The sequence below is a fragment of the Physella acuta genome, unplaced genomic scaffold, assembly GCF_028476545.2.
Source record: "Physella acuta isolate Inbredline_101_S28 unplaced genomic scaffold, ASM2847654v3 ptg000197l, whole genome shotgun sequence".
Classification (NCBI taxonomy): Eukaryota; Metazoa; Mollusca; class Gastropoda; family Physidae; genus Physella; species Physella acuta.
In genome coordinates, this window is record NW_026731716.1 from 1349731 (window position 1) to 1375979 (window position 26249).

General features: G+C 40.2%; 2 protein-coding genes across 3 annotated transcripts in view; both read left to right on the forward strand.

Annotated features, from left to right (window-relative positions):
• LOC131936973 (putative PPE family protein PPE54) overlaps window positions 1–10179 on the forward strand; it is a 52636-nt gene extending 42457 nt beyond the window's left edge. Inside the window, exons 2-3 of the mRNA XM_059294118.1 lie at window positions 7279–8547; window positions 10025–10179. Of these exons, the coding sequence (XP_059150101.1) occupies window positions 7279–8547; window positions 10025–10179 (1424 nt within the window). The remainder of the gene's footprint in view (window positions 1–7278; window positions 8548–10024) is intronic.
• LOC131936986 (toll-like receptor Tollo) overlaps window positions 1–26249 on the forward strand; it is a 74034-nt gene that overhangs the window by 28949 nt on the left and 18836 nt on the right. The window contains exon 1 of one of the 2 annotated variants that reach the window (XM_059294153.1): window positions 12949–13031. The exons of the other annotated variant lie outside the window; for it this stretch is intronic. The gene's annotated coding sequence lies outside the window, so the exon portion shown is untranslated. Of the gene's footprint in view, window positions 1–12948; window positions 13032–26249 lie in introns of those variants that run through there. 2 annotated transcript variants of the gene reach the window in all.

The following is a 26249-nucleotide window of genomic DNA, read 5'->3' on the forward strand; positions in this document are numbered from 1 at the left end:
GCCATGGGAGTACGGTCATCACGTGACCGCCGTTGTTTGAGGGGGAGGAGGCTCCATGCGACCCCAGTTGTTCGCTGATGTAATATGAGTGGGGGAGGGGAGGAGCGGCGACCCTCAGATCAAAGACCCGGGTCTTCCCCATTAGATGGGGGTGGCACTGGGGTGTCCTCGACATCATTTTCCCCCTCCCAGACAGAAGAGCTCGCCTCATTAGCTCTGCTGGGTCATGTTTCAACAACGGTCGACAGCACAAAAATGATCAAATTCTTGATAGAGCATATATTCTATTTTTAGAACCACAAAACGAATCAACCAATCCGTGTTAAGATGTCATCATCGAATAGCATTGTTTCTACAATACTTTATAGTTCCGAGAGTCTTACTGAGGTTAACTTTTGTGCAGACATTTACCACTACTGCTTGAAACTGTGACCAACGTTTCGTTAAAAAAAATGTTACACTGTAGTACCAATTGAAAACAAAATGGGAAATTAAAGTTTGAAACTACGCGTCGAAAATCTGGTGTTGTTGCTGTATTTGTAGTTGGTTGAAATAATGCAGCGCTGTTTATTTCATTGACACAGCGTTACCTGTTTAAGTTACAGTGTTTTAATAAGTAACTGAATCTGTTATACACTTAATGATATTTGGTATATTTTGAGTAGTTTACACTTCATTATAAGGGACAGTGACATATACAGTTAGGCCTGTATAGAAAGTGATATCAATAAGACGAGGTCTATACTGCTGTAGATGGTCGACTGAGTTAACCTTATCGTTGTTGCCTACCCCCCCCCTCCACCCCCCCCCCCCCCCCTCCCCAGCCCTATGGCTATAGAGAAGCTGCTGTGTCTTCTAGATATAACGGGTCCTTTTTTCATTATAGAAGCCACTGTGTTTTGTGGGTGACTGCAAAGACTCCACATCCATATAATAAACCAGAGCTACATCAACTACGACACACCACTGTGTCATTCTAAACCAGTGCTTCACTAACCTATGACTCTAATGCCTATTGTTAATCCAGAGCTACACAAAGACACACCAATGCACTATATTAAACTACAGCTACACCAACCTAAATCAGTCTACTCCGCCATGTAAAACCAATGCTACACCAACTAAGACACTACTGCACCATATTAAAGACATGTAACAGCATCACTCTACTGCACCATGTTGCTACATCAACCTGTCCACATTTTCCCAACAGCTTCATGCCGTGTTTTAATTTGATCCCAGAATCCTCTGTCTGAAGGATTTTAAGCCGTGGATTAAAACAAAAAAAAACACTGATCGATTTCCTGTTGGTAAGGTTTTTGTTTCGGCCTGTGTTGGAGCTAGAGATTAGAGCTTAAGTTGTCTTAATCCAAGCCGTGGGAACACATCCTTGATCGCCTGGACGATGGGAAAAACTTTTTCATTGTCACAGATTAGAGTTTTTAATCGGGAAAACTTTTTCATTGTCGCACATTAGAGTTTTTAATCGGGAAAATTTTTTCATTGTCGCAGATTAGAGTTTTTTATCGGGAAAACTTTTTCATTGTCACACATTAGAGTTTTTAATCGGGAAAACTTTTTCATTGTCACAGATTAGAGTTTTTAATCGGGAAAACTTTTTCATTGTCGCACATTAGAGTTTTTAATCGGGAAAATTTTTTCATTGTCGCAGATTAGAGTTTTTTATCGGGAAAACTTTTTCATTGTCACACATTAGAGTTTTTAATCGGGAAAACTTTTTCATTGTCACAGATTAGAGTTTTTAATCGGGAAAACTTTTTCATTGTCGCACATTAGAGTTTTTAATCGGGAAAATTTTTTCATTGTCGCAGATTAGAGTTTTTTATCGGGAAAACTTTTTCATTGTCACACATTAGAGTTTTTAATCGGGAAAACTTTTTCATTGTCACAGATTAGAGTTTTTAATCGGGAAAACTTTTTCATTGTCGCACATTAGAGTTTTTAATCGGGAAAATTTTTTCATTGTCGCAGATTAGAGTTTTTTATCGGGAAAACTTTTTCATTGTCACACATTAGAGTTTTTAATCGGGAAAATTTTTTCATTGTCGCAGATTAGAGTTTTTTATCGGGAAAACTTTTTCATTGTCACACATTAGAGTTTTTAATCGGGAAAATTTTTTCATTGTTACAGATTAGAGTTTTTTAAATGGGAAAACTTTTTCATTGTCACACATTAGAGTTTTTGATCGGGAAAACTTTTTCATTGTCGCAGATTAGAGTTTTTTATCGGGAAAACTTTTTCATTGTCACACATTAGAGTTTTTAATCGGGAAAATTTTTTCATTGTCGCAGATTAGAGTTTTTTATCGGGAAAACTTTTTCATTGTCACACATTAGAGTTTTTAATCGGGAAAATTTTTTCATTGTTACAGATTAGAGTTTTTTAAATGGGAAAACTTTTTCATTGTCACACATTAGAGTTTTTGATCGGGAAAACTTTTTCATTGTCACACATTAGAGTTTTTAATCGGGAAAACTTTTTCATTGTCGCAGATTAGAGTTTTTAATCGGGAAAACTTTTTCATTGTCACACATTAGAGTTTTTAATCGGGAAAACTTTTTCATTGTCGCAGATTAGAGTTTTTAGTCGGGAAAACTTTTTCATTGTCACACATTAGAGTTTTTAATCGGGAAAACTTTTTCATTGTCACACAGAGTTTTTATTTGGGAAAACTTTTTCATTGTTACAGATTAGAGTTTTTAATCGGGAAAACTTTTTCATTGTCACACATTAGAGTTTTTAATTGGGAAAACTTTTTCATTGTCGCAGATTAGAGTTATTAGTCGGGAAAACTTTTTCATTGTTACAGATTAGAGTTTTTAATCGGGAAAACGTTTTCATTGTCACACATTAGAGTTTTTAATTGGGAAAACTTTTTCATTGTCACACAGAGTTTTTAATCGGGAAAACTTTTTCATTGTCACACAGAGTTTTTAATCGGGAAAACCTTTTCATTGTAACAAATTACAGCTTTTGATCGGAAGGAACATTTCATTTTTACATATATGTTTTTTCTGGTACATAGTAAATACATTATCTCATCACAATAATTTACTTTGTAAACTAGAAATAAAGTTATTGTTTGTTCTTTAAATTCTATAGAAACAATACCATATAGTATTTATTAAACTAGTACCAAACAGAAATGTATTGACCAAATTAGAAAGAGATATTGACACCTTAACATATTTCGCAAAAAAAAAATATTAAATTTACCTTCTTATTTAATTTTGAAATTAAAACTGACGTATTTTTTAAGAAAACAAAACTAACTTCAGCATAAAATAAGAAAGAAATCTTGATTGATTTCATAAAGTGACCGCCAGCCTGACCACAAGCTGTGACCCCTGTAATAAGTCTGGCGTCAGACTTGTCAGTCACTTCTCGTCTGGTTCTAGACAACCGTTTTTTGTTCGGTGCCAGACTTCCAGGAGCTGGTATTGTTTGGACGGGCTGCACTTAAAGTCTGCTTGTGTTAAGTGATAGCCCTGCGCTTAATTGTTTCTTTCTCTACCCGCCCCCCGCTCGCTGGGTGGTGCGTTGAGTCAAGTTGCTGAAACAATTCCATCGAAACAGTTGGTGGGCGTTCCCTGGCAATTGTTAGGCATTCATGCTCTCGCAGTTGTTAGGTGTTCTGTCGCAGTTGCTAGGTGTTCTGTCGCAGTTGTTAGGTGTTCTGTCGCAGTTGTTAGGCATTCCATTTCCATCCAAACCCATCCAAACTTGTGATGTAAGGATTTGTCCTAACCTTTTTCAACTCAAAGAAATTACATTTCCACTTCTTTGTATTGAACAATTCGAATGTTATCATTACAGGGACATAACTCTAGAAGCCTTACGCGTTTTTCTATTGCTTAACAGCTGGCTATAGCTGTAAAAAGGGGAGGGGGGGCTGATTACAGTTAAGGGTAAAGCTGAAAGAAGCCATGCTGTCCTAAACATATTCTAATTTGTGTACTCACTTTTATAGCGTCTCGAAGTTTTATTACCAGTTAATGTTTTATGTTTTTATACAATTAATGTTTATCTGTTGTCATGTTATTCGATCCCAATGATAGGAATAAAACCTACTTTAAATTAAATCAACAGATAACATCTACTAGAAAATGGACGATTTGTGTGCTCACGCTTTGCGTTAAGTGAAAGTCGTTTATTATTTTAGCAGCTCAACTGAGCAACTCCCTTCACAAACGTGCTAAACAAATATCATTAGAACTATGTTAAATAAACACTCGGTGGAACTATGTTAAACAAATACGCTACACCATTACGTTGGACAAACAGGCAATTGAGATAAGGAGGGAAAAAATTGTAAACAAAAACACCTTGAGGCAAAGTATTAAGTTTTCGAAAAAAAATCAATAGGAATTTAAAAACGTTAAACTTGAGCTGAATTTTATTTGTTTGTACTGTAGAAAGCAGTGAGCATTTCGTTAGCCCGGGTATACCTGTACGACCCCACGTTTTTAACCACTGATGAATCTGTAAAGGTAAACCGTTTTTTATTTATTTTTAGCACACCCTCAAGTGGGGGTAATTAAAACCGCCATCATTCCACGCAGAGCCGTGACGCCTATTGGCATCTTTCGGCATCTCCTACAGGTAGATCTAGGTAAAAACATACAGGTAGGCAAAAAACTACCTGGTAGGTAAAAAACCTAAATTTGGAAATGTGCTTACAATGGTCTAAGTGACGTGTCGTGTTTTCGTCATCAACATTCTGTCCATCATAACCTTACATCTGTGGTTGTGTTGTAAATGGGGAGGGGTCATCCAGATAGGGGAAACTAGGTCAGGGGTCAACCAGATAAATGAAACTAGGTCAGGTGTCCGGGTGTTTGTTGTTGTAGACGACCAATACTTCATAACGTGTGAATGTCTAGGTTATCACCTACGTTTATCACCTTCTTCAGAGTGTAGGTCAATATCACAGCTTAGATGTCTATTGTAATATCTCTATTCACCTCACACTGGGTGGTTTTTTATAACTCATCTATCAGAACTGCTAGTATATGGCTAATATTTACAATACGATTTTGATAAATATATTCCTAGTAGATATGTCCATGCAATCCATAAAGCTGGACACATATTTTGGAAGGTTTCTGTTGTTGAGGAACCTAGCTAATTTCGACTATCCACACAACCAACTTTTGCCACCCACACAACCAACTTTTGCCACACACAACATTTGCCACCCACACAACTTTTGCCACCCACACAATATTTGCCACCCACACAACCAACTTTTGCCACACACAACATTTGCCACCCACACAACTTTTGCCACCCACACAAGCGAATGTTTCTACCCACCATCCCACACAATATCTGTTCCGACCTTAGATTTGCCTCACATTGCGCATGTTTGCCATGGGGTTTTTTTTTTCACATTCACAATTTTTTAACAAGTTGAGCCCCTCATTTGTGTATTTGTCTCATTAGCGAGGCGGGAGTGCTGTCCCCTGATCGAGTGGTTTGCTTCTAATTTGACCTCCCGTTTCAATCGCAAGTTTTTAAGTTTTTTTTTTTTTTTTTTTTTTTTTTTTTTTCTGTTTCTGATGACTTAAAGCAGGCAACATGTTCCTAATGATTGTTCTTGAGACCCCGGATAAATGTAGATGCTAGACCTTAACACGCAGAACATTTCAAATAAAAAAATTCTAACACCAGTTATTTAAACGCAAATTAAAATATAAATAAAACCCCTAAAGTAACCCGAAAGTAATTACTAATTAAATCACTGATTTAATGAAAGATTTACATTTTTACAATGAGCAATGCTTCTAACTTTCTTAAATGTTTTTGTTGGTTATTATTGTGTTTAAAAAACTGAATCTCCTTTCCTTTTGTCGAAAGTTCAAACGTTAGCCCAAAAATTTGTTAGATTTCAACGGGCCTTAGATATAGTACACTCCCATTAAACACATGAAAAAAATTTTTTATGGTGTAACCGATGTGTCAGAAATACTTTATGTCCTTACTTGAAGACTATGGCCCTCGCCTTTGTGGATACAAAGCCTTAAAGTCTGATCATCAATGTCAAGGAAACACGAATCAACCTGTCCAGGTAACGGTGAAAACTGGAACGATGTTGATTTTAAGTGCCTCTTACTTGATAGCGGTAGAAATCTACACTCAAGTCAACTGGCTTCGAGTCTAACACTGCTGTCAGGAGATCTTACGCCGCGCCGTATACGTTGTGGTAAGGGTCTAATATTAGAACTCCCAAAACTACATTTATCCATGGGCCACTGATGGCCATGAGACCCATAGGCCAAGATCCTGGCCTCGCTTGCAGCCTCCCACAGTCAGCCAACGATAAATCACCCCGGGCCGCTGGCCGTGAATACGATTTTCATTCGCTCCTGATAAAACTCAAATATTTATCAATAGCCTAACGCATGTGTAGACGGCCAAACCACGTACTACCAAATCGATAAACAAAGGAAGATAAATGATTGTGATACAACTCGCCGAAGAAGACGGTGCGGCTATTTACCTCCCTTTGCAGGGGACATAATTCAATAGCGATAATAAAAGAACAAGTTTATGAATGCCTAGTGCGTGTTTGTTTTTACGACATCAGAATGATGATGAGTTTATTTCTTGGCTTATGAAGATATTGTTGCGGGAGACAGCGATAAAATATCGGGTGAATGAGATGGCTGGATTTACTGGACAACACGGCCCCGCAGTGTATTAGAAACAGTTGCAGACGATTGATTAGGTCGGGTAGATCTGATTGAGTAGAATATTGTTTTATGGCGTAGTGGAGGCAGGTGATTTGGGCGGTGGAATATTGTTTTATGGCGTAGTGGAGGCAGGAGGAATATTGTTTGATGGTGTAGTGGAGGCAGGTGATTTGGGCGGTGGAATATTGTTTTATGGTGTAGTGGAGGCAGGTGATTTGGGCAGTGGAATATTGTTTGATGGTGTAGTGGAGGCAGGTGATTTGGGCAGTGGAATATTGTTTGATGGTGTAGTGGAGGCAGGTGATTTGGGCAGTGGAATATTGTTTGATGGTGTAGTGGAGGCAGGTGATTTGGGCAGTGGAATATTGTTTTATGGTGTAGTGGAGGCAGGTGATTTGGGCAGTGGAATATTGTTTTATGGTGTAGTGGAGGCAGGTGATTTGGGCAGTGGAATATTGTTTTATGGTGTAGTGGAGGCAGGTGATTTGGGCAGTGGAATATTGTTTTATTGTGTAGTGGAGGCAGGTGATTTGGGCAGTGGAATATTGTTTTATTGTGTAGTGGAGGCAGGTGATTTGGGCGGTGGAATATTGTTTTATGGTGTAGTGGAGGAAGGTGATTTGGGCAGTAGAATATTGTTTTATGGTGTAGAAGAGGAAGGTGATTTGGGCGGTGGAATATTGTTTTATGGTGTAGTGGAGGCAAGTGATTTGGGCGGTGGAATATTGTTTTATGGTGTAGTGGAGGCAGGTGATTTGGGCGGTGGAATATTGTTTTATGGTGTAGTGGAGGCAGGAGATTTGGGCAGTGGAATATTGTTTGATGGTGTAGTGGAGGCAGGTGATTTGGGCGGTGGAATATTGTTTTATGGTGTAGTGGAGGCAGGTGATTTGGGCAGTGGAATATTGTTTTATGGTGTAGTGGAGGCAGGTGATTTGGGCAGTGGAATATTGTTTGATGGTGTAGTGGAGGCAGGTGATTTGGGCAGTGGAATATTGTTTTATGGTGTAGAAGAGGAAGGTGATTTGGGCGGTGGAATATTGTTTTATGGTGTAGTGGAGGCAAGTGATTTGGGCGGTGGAATATTGTTTTATGGTGTAGTGGAGGCAGGTGATTTGGGCGGTGGAATATTGTTTTATGGTGTAGTGGAGGCAGGAGATTTGGGCAGTGGAATATTGTTTGATGGTGTAGTGGAGGCAGGTGATTTGGGCGGTGGAATATTGTTTTATGGTGTAGTGGAGGCAGGTGATTTGGGCAGTGGAATATTGTTTTATGGTGTAGTGGAGGCAGGTGATTTGGGCAGTGGAATATTGTTTGATGGTGTAGTGGAGGCAGGTGATTTGGGCAGTGGAATATTGTTTTATGGTGTAGAAGAGGAAGGTGATTTGGGCGGTGGAATATTGTTTTATGGTGTAGAAGAGGAAGGTGATTTGGGCGGTGGAATATTGTTTTATGGTGTAGTGGAGGCAGGTGATTTGGGCGGTGGAATATTGTTTTATGGTGTAGTGGAGGCAGGTGATTTGGGCAGTGGAATATTGTTTTATGGTGTAGAAGAGGAAGGTGATTTGGGCAGTGGAATATTGTTTTATGGTGTAGTGGAGGCAGGTGATTTGGGCAGTGGAATATTGTTTGATGGTGTAGTGGAGGCAGGAGATTTGGGCAGTGGAATATTGTTTGATGGTGTAGTGGAGGCAGGAGATTTGGGCAGTGGAATATTGTTTGATGGTGTAGTGGAGGCAGGAGATTTGGGCAGTGGAATATTGTTTGATGGTGTAGTGGAGGCAGGTGATATCTGCGGTGGAATATTGTTTTATGGTGTAGTGGAGGCAGGTGATTTCGGTCGAGTAAATTTTTGTCGGACTTACTGGTGGTCGTGTTGTCTTTTTACCGTCGGAGGAATGGGCAGGGGGGGGGGGGAATGTGGAATTTGTACATTAAAATGGAAGGGAACCTAGTAGATTGAGGTAATAATTTCATTTTTAGTTCTTTAAAATCATATCATGATGAAAATGTTGATTTAGAGTTATGGTTATTTTTTTGAAAGATTCTGGTAACCAGGTTGTTATTTTAAAGTAGGGGGGGTGAGCTGACCAGACGATAATGACAGTGTATGACGATGGCGGGTGTATTGAGGTGGACGTGAACGGGTACAATTTCAGGACGTCATTTACGGTCGAACCTAGCTCAACACCGGATACAGAGTCTTCAAGACCCGATCATCGCCTCGAATCTTTTATTGTCGTCCCACCTCCCTAAATCAACAATCAACAATCCGGTGTTTAAGGGATATCACCCCACTTCCCTAAATCAATAATCAACAAGCCCATATTTAAGGGAGATCACCCCACCTCACCAAAACAACAATCAACAAGCCTGTTAGATGTTAAAGTGGGATTTGAACCCCAGCGCCATGATCGACGAGTGGATCAGCCTCCAGACGTTCGCGTCATATTTATCCATTTACACCATTTACTCCAGCGCGAGCCGCTGATGGATGACCCTGGCGTGGATATCTTATTAAATTTCGTGGATAATCCGGTCAGCCTGTCGCAGGCCAGAAAAAAATGCATCACTGTCGCCGGTAGCCGAGCAGCTGATTAAAAGTAAATACGTGCAGGGCTGGTGGCTTAAGCCGCAGACGACACCAGCACAGTCAGACGATTGATGGACAGAAGCGCGCGGATATTTTGGTAACAATGAAAATCGTTTCTAATCATTTTAATTCCCTGTTTTATAGGGATCAGAAAAGCGATGGAATCTCTTAAGTCGTGGGTTCTAATCCAGAGTGAAACTGTTAGTTTATTTAGTTTTTACTTGATAAATGCTAATTACAATCCGCATTGTTTAGTTATGTAATTTATGTCTACCTAAGGATTCCCAGAAAAATGCTCAGACGACGGAAAAATACGCATACGAAAACAGCGTAAACACAACAATGCACAAATACAAACTATACAAATACACTTTTGTCATATGTCGGGGAAAAATTATTTATTATGTTTGCAGTGTGGGCTACATGTATTCATTCTTTGTTTACGTCCATAAACGATCGATTTAAAAAATCCTTTTTCGCCCATTTTTTGTGCACACTTTTGTTTGTGCGCAGTATCCCATTGCGCATCTTTCCGGTCACCCGATGTAAAACATACGTTTGGTGTCTGAATGAGCATTATTTCAAACAAGCGATGTAATTTTCGTCTAATAAGTGCTGTATGTTGTCTTTGTCTGGGTTATTTTAATTACATGCATAGTTTGAGCAGGTCATATTATGTAACAATATGTTAACATAATTATGTTTGGTGCTCAGGCACGCGATACGCTGCCTATTGGTTGCGCTGCCTTACGGTGCGCAAGTTTATAGTGCGCAACCTCTCGGATCAGCACAAGGAACTCATTAGCCCGGATGTAGGAATGCCGGCCACCACTTTGTCCCCATGGATCCCCCTGAATGGCACAACGTAATTGCATCAGAAAATCTTCAGTGCATTTCTGGTATTCAACTTGTCATGGTTTGCAAACCCTTTTCTGGAACTTTTAATTCCACCCCATTGAATTACGTCACAATTAAACTTCTAGAATAGTCTGTCAATACTTTCTTTATTATCACTTTGCATTCATATTTGATAAAATACTTACATATTACTAAATATATCTATATTTTAACAAAAAAAAGGACATTCCGCAGCGGTCATCCCATCCTACAATCACTTGAATTCTCTGCTTCATGATTGCGATTGTCCCCATCTATTAAACTGTATTCATAACACGACACTTCAAACAACAGCGACAACTTTTAGTACTCGATCCATCTAACCGTATGGCTGCGTCTTTTCTCTAGCATCTACCCGGTATCGATCCCGCTATTTGATGGTATCGATTCACCAGGCTCGCAATGTATGGCCTATTGTTTCTTGTAATTCCTGCCTGGTTTTCAATTGGTTTAGACTGGATCGATTATTTTGTTATTGGTAAGTTCAGTCAAGTGAAACGGAATCGCTTCGTTAGCTGTGTGGGGACAATGTCCCGAGGGTCCTTTTCATGCGAGCATCAATGGCTTTTGTGTATTTTAATTTCATTGGTCTTTTCCTTCGTTCTCCGCAAGAAAAGGTACTGAGTCGTAGGTGCGGTGACGGTGCTGGGTTATATAAACCAGACCAAACACTCCAGAAATGTGATTTTTGAAACGTTTAAACCAGACCAAACACTCCAGAAACGTGATTTTTGAAACGTTTAAACCAGACCAAACACTCCAGAAACGTGATTTTTGAAACGTTTAAACCAGACCAAACACTCCAGAAACGTGATTTTTGAAACGTTTAAACCAGACCAAATACTCCAGAAATGTGATTTTTTAAAACGTTTAAGCTAAACCAAATACTCCAGAAATGTGATTTTGTAAACGTTCAAATTAGACCAAACACTCAAAAAATGTGATTTTTTAAAGACACATAGTACTGACATGCTATAAACACATCAATCTTAAAGACTGACAAAACCAAAATCTAGGTAAACCGCGATAGTAAACTTTGTTGAAGTTGTTTAACAATAGTTTATGGTAACTGATTCGTCCATTTCTGTGGTTCAAGTTTGGTATAAGTTTATGTCGACACAAGCATCTGATGTTATAAGTGATGTCATCAGACTTGAGCGAATCAAAAGGGTAATGACGTCTTCAAATGTATCATCAAATTTATCATCAAATATCATCAGTTTGTCCAAGAGTTAGTTGTTCGTAGGCTTGAAAACAAGTAAATTTTTGCTTGAGAAATGTAGCCAGTGTGTTAGTGCATAGTGATGCTACTATCATGCCTGTAGCCTGTGTGTTAGTGCATAGTGCTGCTACTATCATGCCTGTAGCCTGTGTGTTAGTGCATAGTGCTGCTACTATCATGCCTGTAGCCATTGTGTAAGTGCATAGTGCTGTAACTATCATGCCTGATAGTAACGTCCCACTGAACGCAGATTGCCTGTGCATGAAGTAATTTACTCAGACTCCCTCTAATCGTGACGCAAGTGTATCAGTTACAGAAAAGCCAATTCCAGGTGCACCGATACTGTTACCCTGCAGGTAGATTGTCACGTAATAAGCAGATCGGCAGGTGGGAACTTCGTGCCAACAAGATATATTACTCACGTTCAAAGCAAATAGAGCATTTATATCAGGAAATGACTCGATTCTGTCATTTTGTAATTCACGTCTATCTAATAGCAACAGATGTATTTATATGAGTATAATGATAGTGTAATGTGCAACACATGTGTCAGTATATCTTACACATGTATTAATATACAAGCCAATACGGATATAGCACAATCAAGTCTAATAATAGATAAGGGCGGGGGGTTGGGATGTAAAAGACAAGGTACATCATGCATGGAGTGTTGTTTGCCAATAGCTGCCACTTCAACAAGTGGTGACTGAAGAGGAAAGAGTTACTACGTTCAAAACTAGTCTAGTTCTGAAGTCTGTTGTCTCGTCGTCTAGTGTCGAATGTCTGGTGTCTGGTCTTCTTATGTGACTAACGTCTAGTGTCTCGTCGTGTAGTGTCTGATGTCTAGTCTTGTAATGACTGATGTCCGATATCTTGTGTCTTGTGAGTCGCGTCTAATGTCAGCTGTACGTGTTCTGTCATTTAAAAATCTCGTGTCGCCTGCCCACGACCTACGACCAACACAACTTAAGCGAGACGTAATTTACCAACACGACTGTTACGTCACTTACCACAATGGCGACATGACGAAAATTAATTAACCTATTAATTCAGGTCCCGCCCCCTCCCTTCTTAGCCTGGTAACCTTATACATCTGACCCCGTGACCCAATTAAAAGCTGATAGCAGCAAGAGACGCATATACGTCACTGCTCAGTTCTGCCATGAAACTTACCTCGGTATATACCGGAAGTTGTGGACCCAGGCGCACCTTGTTTACTTGCAAGTTTTCCCATTAGGATTGTAACTTGTAACCGCTATTTCTCGGAAGTAATTATTTTAACATACTTTGGGTATTTGAGACAAACTTGCTTATACATTAGTGTAAAATAAAATATCACTCTTCAAATTACATTTTTCAAATCTAACGTTTACACCTAAGTGAGGTTATCGTGACCTAGACACTGTCTATGGGTTTTAAATTACCGCTACTAAAAATAGATGAACATCGCGCCTCTAGAGACCCATATAAAACTCAAGGTTAAAAAAAAGGCGAGACTGGGAATTCCCAAAGTGAAGTCGACTCCCATGTCAAGCCTATAAGTCCCTTAGACATGGAACACGACAACGTTTAGTCCACGATGTTTTTCTGAGAATAGTTCAGGTAGGAAACTATCTTTTCTATTAGTCTATTTGTATCGTCAAATAAGTGGTCAGGTAAAATGTTACTCTAAATTTTATTTTTAAAGTTAATATTGTGTATGAAAGTTTTTTTTTAAAATACAATAAATCACTTCTTTAATTTATTTTTGTTGTGGACCTAAGTTTAACAGTAAAACAAATTTCACTTTTGTAGTGTACAATGTTAATGACGTTAATTGTGGCAGATGTAGTAACTTGCGGTGGGCATGTGGCATACTAGAAATTGTGGTGGACTGAGAGACGCTGCCCCTTCTCCCTAGGGACCATAAAGGAAAGATAAGAAGGAGAGAGACGTATGTTGTGGATTTTAAAACAAATCAAACAATCTCCTCCATAAAAGTGATTTTAAAATATATAATACTAGCTTGACATAAACATTAACTACGATCTTAAGTAGTAATAAAACTAAGAACGGTGGGCTAGCGACATTGTACACAAAATGAAGGACATAGGCATGTACTACCTACTGGGCAGGGAATATTGGCGTCGCTATGATTGCTGCTGTTGCTTCAAGGGTCGGCTGGTGTCAGCTATGTATCACCTCCCCCTTCCCAGTTCCCCACGACCATGGGTCCCCCTGGGTGTGGGGCCTTATATCAACGACGTCTAATACAGATGTACCCCAGGGGGTTGACGTGAACTCCACTCAGCTGTCACGTTGAAGACCGCGGTTCGAATCTCTCTGACACTGTGTTTCATAGAGTGGACGGTAGACATCGAGATCAATAGTGTGGTGGGCTGGTTGGGTGTGTTGGCCATTCATTCAGATTGTGCTTAGGTCTGTAGGAGCTTGTGGGAATGGCGGGGGGGGGGGGGTAGTTTACAATATCGGACTTAGCTACATATAACTTACTGTTGTCCATTCATTCAGATTGTGCTTAGGTCTGTAGGAACATGTTGGGGGGGGGGGGGTGAGTTTATAATGTCGGACTCGGCTACACAGTACTCACTGTTGTCCATAAATTCAGATTGCTCTTAAGTCTGTAGGAAAATGTTGTGGGGGGGGGGGGGGGAGTTTACAATGTCGGACTCGGCTACACAGTACTCACTGTTATATTTCTGTTGTCCTTTACATTCTGCTCACACCACAAGTGTACCAATAGCCTAGACCCTAAAACTAAACCTTACATTACAACACTTCTAACAACCTAACACCCCTATTTTGAAAGAGTCCACTGTCTGACAATGGTAGTAGGTAGACACTGGCTAAGTAAGTTACGTGAGCGCGTCAATGAACTGGATGAAATTAGAGTTGAATGGCTCATTACGAAATCAAGCACTCTTAACAGAGGGTTAAAATAGTCCACACTCAATGACGTCACTTCCTGTGAGACCTTGCTCCCACATCCCCAGTAAACACGGAAACCGAGAATCTAAAAATAGCAGCGTTGCTACATGTAAACACATAGCGACCCTCTCCTCACCTCTCCCTCTCTATGATACTTACTATGGGCCAAGTTCAGACTGTCTAGTTCTGTATCCGGATACTTGAGTCGCACTTTAAGAATGAAATAAAAGAAGCGCAAACATGTCGTAAAGATCTGTCACGTGATTTTTGGACTCTTCCAAACGTAAGGATTGTTAATGGGGTTATCATTTAGTCTGGGGTTAGGACCACAGCTAATCTTAACTAAGCAAGTAACCTTAAAGTTCCCTAACAGCAACTAGACACCCTTTATTGTTGGAGAATTCTTAATTAAGTGGCAGTACCTGGAAACAGACGTACTACCCCCCCCCCACACACACACCCAATCCTACACATATACACATCATATTCATTCGAATCTGTTTCATCTGTTCACTTACGGTGTGTATTTCTTATTGATCCACCCTCTCTCCCCATTAATGTTTATCAGATCTCTCATATTGTGTTTGAGTTGTTTAACCACGCCCCCTCCAAAGAGCTAAACATCTCTTCGCTACACTAAACTTCACGTACATGTAATTTTAATTACGCTAAACTTCAAGTAAGTGTTAGTTTAATTATGCTTAATTTGCATGTAAGTGTAATTAGCCGCACGTCCCACCCACCACGACCGGGTGAGTCACAGCATCAACACCACAAACTACAACCACCGACATCCGTGTTTTCATGCCGACATGCAACAGAGTTAAAGACGCAGTTTGTGTCTCAAGTTATGCAATCACTCAATGAACACGAGAGAAACATTTTATAACGCCTGTCTTGTCACGCTGTTTACAACCCACGTTGTTTACTGTAAAGAAATAAAGCCTCTCGATTCTCCCCCCTCCCCCCCTCCCCCCTCCCCCCCCCCCCTCCAAAAAAAAAAAAAACAACAACAAAACTTTGTTTTCTATTCAGTCAAGTCACTACAATAGAATATTTTTTATTTTATGACATGCTAGATATGTCAAGGCCAACGGCCCTTTTGTCAAACAGGTAAAGACATTTTCTCCCTAGCTATTTTAAGCTTAGACCACTTAAGTAAAGAAAACCGTAAATAGCGGTCTCGTTTGTAGACATGGACGTGCTGTAGTGGCTGTACATTTTGTACAGGTCTCTATGTTTGGGTCAGAGTATTTAGGTTTTAATTATCACATTTAGCCCTGAACCGTCACAACACCTAGCTCACCCCCCCCCCCCCCCAACACAACAATATATCTCATCATTCAACCATAACTCAGCCCCCCCCCCCAATAACTACTGTCCTCATACTACAATCCCCACACTACCCACCCCACTACAGCCCAACACACTACAGCCGCACACACTACAACCGCCACACTACAACTCCCACACTACAACCCTCACACTACAACCCCCACACTACAACCCCCACACTACAACCCCCACACTACAACCCCCACACTACAACCCCCACACGACTACTCCCACACTACAACCCTCACACTACAACCCTCACACTACAACCCACACACTACAACCCTCACACTACAACCCCCACACTACAACCCACACACTACAACCCACACACTACAACCCCCACACTACAACCCACACACTACAACCCACACACTACAACCCACACACTACAACCCACACACTACAACCCACACACTACAACCCACACACTACAACCCACACACTACAACCCACACACTACAACCCACACACTACAACCCACACACTACAACCCACACACTACAACCCACACACTACAACCCACACACTACAACCCCCATACTACAACCCACACACTACAACCCACACACTACAACCCACACACTACAACCCCCATACTACAACCCACACACTACAACCCACACACTACAACCCCCATACTACAACCCACACACTACAACCCCCATACTACAACCCACACACTACAACCCCCACACTACAACCCCCATACTACAACCCACACACTACAACCCACACACTACAACCCACACACTACAACCCACACACTACAACCCACACACTACAACCCACACACTACAACCCACACACTACAACCCACACACTACAACCCCCATACTACAACCCACACACTACAACCCACACACTACAACCCACACACTACAACCCACACACTACAACCCACACACTACAATCCCCACACTACAACCCCCATACTACAACCCCCATACTACAACCCACACACTACAACCCACACACTACAACCCCTACACGACTACCCCCACACGAAGTGCCTGACCCTAGTGTAAAATCAGCAGAACATATTTTAACTTTTTCCCTCAAAATTTTTAAATGCAAATTGTGGAGCCAACACAGGGATCTAAAAATAAAAGAAGCAGCTTCAGTTTGATAATGTATGCAAATAAGATCAAACAAAAATAAATTAGCACCATCTAACGCCGCCATTTATGCAAATACAATAAAATGAAAATTCGATTAAAGATTTCTAAAAAAAAAAAAAAAAGGTTTGAATGTTGGCTCACCCAATACACAGATTCTTCGCTAAATTCAGAATTTTTGTGTGTTGACTTTACAAAACGCAAGTAGGCGAATAATATAACGACCTTTCTGTCTGCTAGGTCACGTGGTGTTCTGTTGATCTAGCCTCAGGTTTTGGTTAATCCAGATTAGTTCCAGGATGGGTTAATTTAGCACAGTTCTTTTGTTAGGTTGATCTAGCTAGATCCGGGATTGTTTTAATCTAGTACAGTTATCTGGTTGTGTTAATCTTGTATAGTTCCAGCTTTTGGTTAAACTAGCATGGGTCCAGAATTAGGTTTATCTAGCAAAACTAGGTCTTAAGTCTTTGAATAATAAAGTAGTAGATAACCTCAAAATTATAAAGCAAAACAAATATGTTGGTCTTTAAAATACACGGCAAGAGGATTAACAGTTTTAAGAATCTTTAAAGTAGTATATATATCATTTACGTCATTTAGCCTTGGGTTAAAAATAGATTCAGTCCCGTATCATTGAAATATCATCGTCTTGTAACTTTCGCACTGGAAACGAGAAAGTGAAACCCAATACCGTTCTGGGTGGTTGAACGTGATTTTGATGGAAACATTTTTTGGCGATTCTTTCCCGTCTATTCTCAGGGGAAACCGAACGTGAAAGTTTCACGAGAAAGGGAAATAATTCTTTCGACATTGCACTTTTGTCTTGTGGTTTTAGAATCTTTCCTTGACATCCTCGCGTGATATGGGTTGTTTCATCCAATGTGAAGTAATGGCGACAGTGCACTGAGGTAAAGACGTGCTTCATCTGGCTAAAATTGACGTTAAAAGCTGCTGAGTCTATTGTATCACTAGAGTGTAAACCTGCACAGAACACGTTTTTTTTTCTAACCATTTGATTAAGTGTTTCACATTAGAATCGCATTTGATAAGTTATAAAAAAACTTTTCACAAATTATTTTAAAAGATCAGTTTTAAAACTTTAACGCAGCATTTCATATACGCTTTTGGAATTCGAGAAATGAAATGTTGCTTCAATGGATGAAAGTAAACAAAACAAGACTGACCAGGATGGAATACGAGCGAGTACACCATTCCAGGTCAACCAGACCAGGTGCAGCATGACCATACATGGCAACTAGAACCACCGACTTCATCGATTGAAGCTGTTTCCTCCTCATTTGGGTGATTGATTTCTGTTGATTGTTGCTCCAGTTATTTTAATTGTCGAAAATAAATTTCTTTAAATGTGTTTTAAATTTATTCTGGTTGAAAAATGCCAATTTAAATTTAAAACAAACTTTTAAAAAATTATTTTTATCAGAATTGGCCTCAATAAAGTGGGGCGAGTTTTAGGTCACGTGTTCAAAATACTTTAGCAGTTGAATCAATGGGAATCTCTGAACATGGAGGCTACTCTCTGCTTCATGGGGACCTGCTATTGCAGACATTTACTTTAAGCTCCATGACACCGCCACCGTTTGACTACCTGCCCCTCTGCCAACCTCACAACCTGACAACCTGCCCTCTGCCAAACTCACAACCTGACAACCTGCCCTCTGCCAAACTCACAACCTGACAACCTACCCTCTGCCAACCTCACAACCTGACAACCTACCCTCTGCCAACCTCACAACCTGACAACCTGCCTCTCTGCCAACCTCACAACCTGACAACCTGCCTCTCTGACAACATCACAACCTGACAACCTGCCTCTCTGCCAACCTCACAACCTGACAACCTGCCTCTCTGACAACATCACAACCTGACAACCTGCCTCTCTGCCAACCTCACAACCTGACAACCTGCCCTCTGCCAACCTCACAACCTGACAACCTACCCTCTGCCAACCTCACAACCTGACAACCTGCCTCTCTGCCAACCTCACAACCTGACAACCTGCCTCTTTGCCAACCTCACAACCTGACAACCTGCCCCCTGTACCAACCTGACAACCTGCCCCTCTGCCAACCTCCCAACCTGACAACCTGCCTCTCTGCCAACCTCCCAACCTGACAACCTGCCCTCTGCCAGCCTGACAACCTGCCCTCTACCAGGCTGCCAACCTGCCCCTGTACCAACCTGACAACCTGCCCCTGTACCAACCTGCCAACCTGCCCTCTGACAACCTGCCCTCTACCAGGCTGCCAACCTGCCCCTGTACCAACCTGCCAACCTGCCTTCTGCCTGTGGTGGCCACCCACCCCAGGCCCCCACTGTCAATTATTAATGACATCTAACCATCGACGCTCCGTTATTAGATTTTTTTGCTCACCCCCCACCCACTCCGCTCACATCGATTCCTCTCACCCCACCCCTCACTTGTTAACTGCTTGCTGGCCTCACCCTCACACTTCTGTCACCCTCTGACCCCCCCCCCCCCCCCCACTCCCCGACCCTTACATTTTCCTTCACTCCATTTTAAGATTCTTCCGATGTTCCGGGTTTTAAAACATTTGAACACATTGGAAAAACATTTGAAAAACTTTTGAAAAACATCATGTCTGTTGAAAAAAAAAAACACTACGTGAATCATATGAAGTTTTTCACAGGAAATAGACATATATACACTCTCAACTTCATTAAGCATTTTAAAAGTGTACTTGGAAATTTAAATTTTTTGTGTTTACTTGAAAATGGCATTGTAAGAAAAAAAAATATAATTTCATGTCTAATTTGATAGTTTCTTAGAAAAATTATTTTGAAAATTATGACCTAATATAATGGCTGTTTCTATACGCAGAGATTCTTTATTTACTCAAATTGCCAATTTTTTTTTTTTTGCTAACATCAGACAATGCCTGCTATGGTCAGTCTCCGGTCAGACAAAAATACTATTATCACTCCTGGACAGAAGGGGAGAGCTATTCGCAGTATATCATATATGGTTGAGTTATATCTTTCCTGCACAGTTAAGATACTCATAGCATTCAAAACATAATTAAGCAGTTCCATTTGAAAAAGTTGTGTCTTACTTAACAAAAAGTTGCCTCTATTTACCTGAGCGGGATGTATGTCGACACATGTGCAGCAGATGGAGTGTGAAATATGATGAGGGGGAGGGGGGAACTTTGAACTGTAACCTTTTCTTCTGTAACACGTGACTGCTAAATTTAGAGACATAAAAGAACAGGCTCCTAGTGTTGAGAACTGTTTTAAACACGAGTTAAAGGCGTTTAGAGCACGCGGCCAGGGGATAAACAGAAAGTACAGGTAACGTTGAAAGTATCGTCTGCCACACCTGTTAAACACACCCCAGCCCATATCACCTGATAAACACACCCCAACCCATGTCACCTGCGTATTACACCCCAGCCCATCTCACCTGCATACCACACCCCAGCCCATAATACCCGTTATCCACACCCCAGCCCATAATACCCGTTATCCACACCCCAGCCCATATCACCTGTTAAACACACCCCAACCCATTTCACCTGTTGAACACCCCCCAGCCCACCTCACCTGTTAAACACACCTCAGCCCATATCACCTACACATCACATCCCACTCCGTATCACTGTAGCAACATTTAGCCTTTACAACTGTCTACGCTACAGAATACTTTTCTCTTTAAAGCCATTGTCTATAGATCTATCTGCTGAATCTGGCCTCATGAGTGGATCAAAGATTCACGTAATTTACATTTTTTTCAGCGCTTCTTCTATAAAATTATATGTTGTTCTACTGTATACTAAAATTTAACGAAAACGTATGTTGATTGACATTTTTAGAAATACAATTAGTCATCTAATGTTTTATATCGTGATCCAAATGAAATAGTAAATACGTTTTTAAAAAAATGTTTTTTTTTTTTTCATTTATTTTTATTCCGCTGTTAACTGCAATAAATCGATGACGATATTTAAAAAAAAAAAAGTTCTGGCCGCCATATTTTTTTTCATTTACACACGTCAGCTCATTTCCGGTCCAAATCGGGTATTTAAAGCATTGATCTGGCCAGTTTTAGAGCATTGATCTGGCCAGTTTTAGAGCTCTTCTGCTTCTTTGTGCCTGTTGTACAACATGGGCCATTTCACGGTCAACTTTTTAACGTCGCCTGCAACAACATATCGTGGGCGAGTTGTTGTTCATTGGGGGTGTCTGCACGGTGGGGGTGGGGGGGGGGTGATATCTGTACGGTGGGGGTGGGGAGGGGGAGTTGGAGGTGGTTCAGGAAATTAGGGGGCTTAAATTAGAGGTCTTCACAACTGTTGAATATAATAGGTTGCCGTGTGTAGCGATGATGTGCAAGCATCTTGTACCACACATGTCAGCTTCTATTATATGGATTCATCGACCACCAGCACCACATTTGTGGTGTGTTTGTTGTAAGATACATGAAGCGGCACACAGCGGTGGATGGTGTTTTGTTAGTTCAGCAATGGACCGTTGAGTTTTTGTAGACCACGGACTGTTAGCGATTCTTCTCACACCACACCTCTCCCTCTGCGTGGCTCACTCGGTTTAAACGCCCACCTACATCAGGTAGATACACGAAACTGTGACCTACCCAACACACCACCTGCATATCTGGACCAGGTAGAGATAACCTCACAGCAGCCTATCTGAAGAAAAAATTGGATTCTAATCTAATTTAAAAGATACCAGTAAACTACAGTACACATATTCCTATATTACAAATTTAAATTTCTTTTACCTTCTAGCATTTCAATATTCCTATATACAAAGTAAAAATGTCTTTTACCTTAATAGACTTTCGATATTCTATATACAACGTTAACATTTCTATAAGTTAATAGCCTTTCGATATCCCTATATACAACGTCCAAATTTCTTTTACCGTAATAGACTTTCGATATTCTATATACAACGTTAAAATCGTGTTACTTCCTAGCGTTACGTAAATATGATACGATGACGTCCCCACTGTAAATTGACGTCACGTCTATAACCGGACGTCTACATACCCTACACTTATTAGATAGTTTAAAAGCGAAACGTTGAACGTACTGGTGAGCGCTGAGCCCGGGTGATTTGTGAAGCTCTCCCAAGCTCGTCTCGAGTGCTCGTATATCAATACTGCATCGATTAGCATCCCGCGTGGATCTCAATAAATCCTCTTTATATAAGCTCGTAAACATTCCACCCCTCGCATGTGCGGTTGTGTGGGAGTGGGTGTGTTTGTGTGTGAGTGTGTGTAGATCTGGGTGTGTGTAAGTCGAGCTAGGCGCGCGGGCAGCGTTATGTATGAGGGTCCCGAGAAAATAAAGCTAATGAAATAAGAATGAGGTCTCTGCTCTAGGACCCCACACTGCAAGACGAGGATATATCGAGAGATTTATTTCACGGAGGTTAAAGACGCTTCACCCGTTTGGCTCTGCTTAATACTTGAAAGCATCAATAAATTAGATAGGTTTTTCTTTTAAAAATACTATTAGAGTTAACGTGATTCATCGTGTTGACGCACTTAACTCCCTTCTCTGAACTCAATATATCATCGATTTGCTTAATGTACAGCTTGATTTAAAATAACGTTCTGTAGTTATATTACGTAAAGAGGAAGCGGAGGTTGACATCACCATACATCTAATATTTAACGTGTGCTCAAATAATTAATCAATTCAATGTAAACACTAACAGAAATATATACAGAATCTGCACACGTAAAAACTGAACATTTATGATTTTTTTTTTCCTTTTTTTGCGATTCACATAATCTAATGGAGAGCTAATTTATTATTACTTTTAGTTTGATATTGGACAGCATTATTTATTTATTTCTGAAACATTTCTGAAACCATGTAGTGGTGGGCTCAATGTGGGTTTAGCATGTGATGTTCTGAACTAGAGCTTTATTTGGATTTAACATGTGATGTTCCGACAACATTAAGTTAGACTGACCAGTTGTGGTTATATCGATTAGACGTACCTACGTGAGGAATGGCGTGGTTGGTTGCTAGAGCGCACGATTGCTAACACGAGTTGGGGTCGCGGGTCCACAGTTCTCTGTTGGGTACCTGATTCAATTCGGGTCTCGGGTCCACAGTTCTCTGATGGGTACCTGATTCACACTAGGGAAAGTAAGGGCGACCCGGCATTGTGCTGTCCACACTATCCCTTATATGCCGAGGTCAATGAAACAGATACTCTACTTCACCCGCATCATGGTCCGCCAGATCCCAAGGAGTAAGATTACGTAGACGTGTAGGTTATTTTGTGATATCGGAGCTTAATCGTTAGCTGTAGTTTCAACGGGTTTGTTTGTTTCAGCGTTGCTATCGGCTACACTAATTCTACACACATGAGGGCCTGGCTGATTGCTAAGGGGGACGTATACTTGTCAGACTCCAGTGTGGCTTATTATTTCAAGAGTGTTTCCCCCCAATGCTAGCCCGGCCATGAAAGTCTGGACCCGCAGACAAAATCCCGTGTCCCTAATTATCACCTCCAGCTACCCCCAGTGAGAGGCGCCTCTCCCCAACACTTGCGCCCCATGCTACCGTCAAACATCCCTGCGGCCCGCCACACAAGTGCTTGAATACACGGTCGAAATGGGGAAAATCCGATGATTCGGGAAAAAACCGATGATTTGGCTTATTATTGCTGTAAAAATGATATGTTTACAACAACAATGCTAATGGAGGCCTGGAGGCGAGAAAGCCAAATTTAAATACCCTACAGCTATAGATATCGCTACATTTAAAAAATAGTTGGTGGCATTAAAAATTGTTTGACTGAATCACTCAGACATAATTGATTAATTAATTATAATAAAAGCTTTCATCAAGCGGGTTTTATTTTGTTCATTTTACAAACAGAATAAAAATACAATTTATTATTTTGATTAATAATGGTTATAAAAACACATTGCCATTCCAGTTTATTGTTTAATTTGATTAGTTTAATTAACGATTCAAAAAGAATTAGCCATTCTGCGTGCTGCCTTGAATTAAGCTTTTGTTTATCGTCTTGCCGGCCTAACAATCCAATTGTTTTCCGGACATTCCCAATTTCATTTCAACAATTAGTCTTCGGATGTAACAAAATCCTACTTGATTTATTGATAACTTCATTTTATGATAATTTTTGTCGTTAATGTACACATTTGTATCGGATTAGATTTTTCCGAAAGTTTAATAAATAAGCATAAAAAATATTCTGAATTGTTTATTCAACTTTTGTTTCCCACTTTAAAAAGTTAGACCAAAAAAAAAAAAACAACAACAACTACTGGTATATTTTTTAACTTGTTTCTTCTGCAGGAACATTTTACCATGTATTAATAATAGATATCGTTTTGTGTACCTCTCTCCCTTAAATGAAGTAGTTATTTTAAACTGCAATGATAAAAAAATCTAATTCATTTGTCTGATTAATGGATGCATCGATTGTGTTAATAAAAAAATACATTTAAGAGATTAAAAAACTAAATCTCGCCCTGCATAAATATTTAATAAAAACACAATTATTTCTTGGAGATAAATCGAGACAAAACAGCGTCAAGATAATACAATAGGTTTTTTATGTAATACTAATTTAGGAGCTTCTGCCGCTGTAATACATGAACAAAGGGAGATGATTTATGTAATAATTACTCGGTTTAGTATTGTCGCATGTGAACCTTAGATTTACAAATTTGTGAACAGATGGACACTGGGCTGTCCACAACAAACATCAAACACCACTCATTCACAGTGTAGCAGGAAAACCTGCTGTCCCCACATCCAATATACACCTACACACAATCCTCACAGCCACACATCGCACAACCACTCATAACATAGCCGCACACCCCACACCCACACATCCCACACCCACACATCCCACAACCACACATCCCACAACCACACACCCCACAATTACACACTTCACAACCACACACCCCACACCCCACACCCACAAATCCCACAACCACAAATCCTACAACCACAAATCCAACAATCACAAATCCCACAATCCCACAACCACACATCCCACAACCACCACACAGCCGCCAATGTTGGTGATCTACCTTACAAGCCTGGGTCTAAGACGTTTTTAATGCAGCCTTTATCGTCGGCATCAAATGCCACAGATGAAATAAACATCATAAAATATTTAATAATCCTAATTGGATTAAACATCTTATTTAAGTAATTACTTTAACGGTAGAAGATTTTCATAGTTTCACCGTAAGCATACAATAGCATGAGATAACTACAAGTTTCACAAACTAGACATTTGTGTCTTTATTTTACACGTCTTACCTTCAAAACTTGTTTTTACCTGGTTTATCTATCATGATGATTTTTATACCTGTCTTAGCTTTACTCTAATTCCTTTACACATCTTTCATCCCCACCTTTACATCTCTGATTCTTACCTTTACAATAAACTGCATCATCAACTTGTGTATGCACCTTTTATCTCCCCCACCCCCGGGCTCATTATTCCCCGTATCTCATTCATCCCCAAGTTTCTCCGCATCGATCCCCCACCCTTTCATCCCCCACTAGAAACTTCTCGTCTTTCTGACCAGCTCGCGGCCATTTCCGTTCCAGCTTTAACAAAATACTTTACAATTCTGGACGAAACAAAACTCCAACCGGAACTAAGTCCTCCACCAATCACAACACTGCAATTTTTTATTGTATAAATTAAACGTCTTTAGACTTTTATCTTTTTTTTTTCAAAAAACTTTTCAGATTTAAATGTCCTTTCTAGAAAATAAAATAAAATAAAATTTAAAAAAAAAACGAATTTCCGTTATTGTTTAGAATTCTATTAAACATTAGCATCGAGAAAACACTTGAATTTTGAAACAAAATCTTCGTCTTTAGATCCGTGGATTATATTGAGGCTTTCCATCTTATTCAAGGCTTTGTATCGCTGGCTTTCACTAGAGGCCCATCTAGATTTGGCTTCAACCAAATCATGTTGTTCCTGATTGGGAGTTTGAAATGGTTTTGGTTTAAAGCTTTACCTTTCATGGAAGAAACACAGCTCTCAAAACCAATCAGGCGGTGAGAGGTTGATTGTGTGGGTAGAGAATTTGCTGGAAAGTTCTAGAAAGCTCATTGCCTCGGGGTATACAGTTTTTCTAAATATATGTAACAAAATTATTCCGTTTTGGTTTACATCGCGTTTAAAGTGGGGTCGTTACTTTAGTGACAGTATTGGTGTGTTTCAGTGACACTTTATGTGTGTGTAATGACAGTATGGGTGTGTTTCAGTGACACTTTATGTGTGTGTAATGACAGTATGGGTGTGTTTCAGTGACACTTTATGTGTGCGTAATGACAGTGTTGGTGTGTGTTAGTGACAGATTTCATTTGTTTAGTGACAACTGTAATCCCATGTTTATTGAAAACTCCTGTTA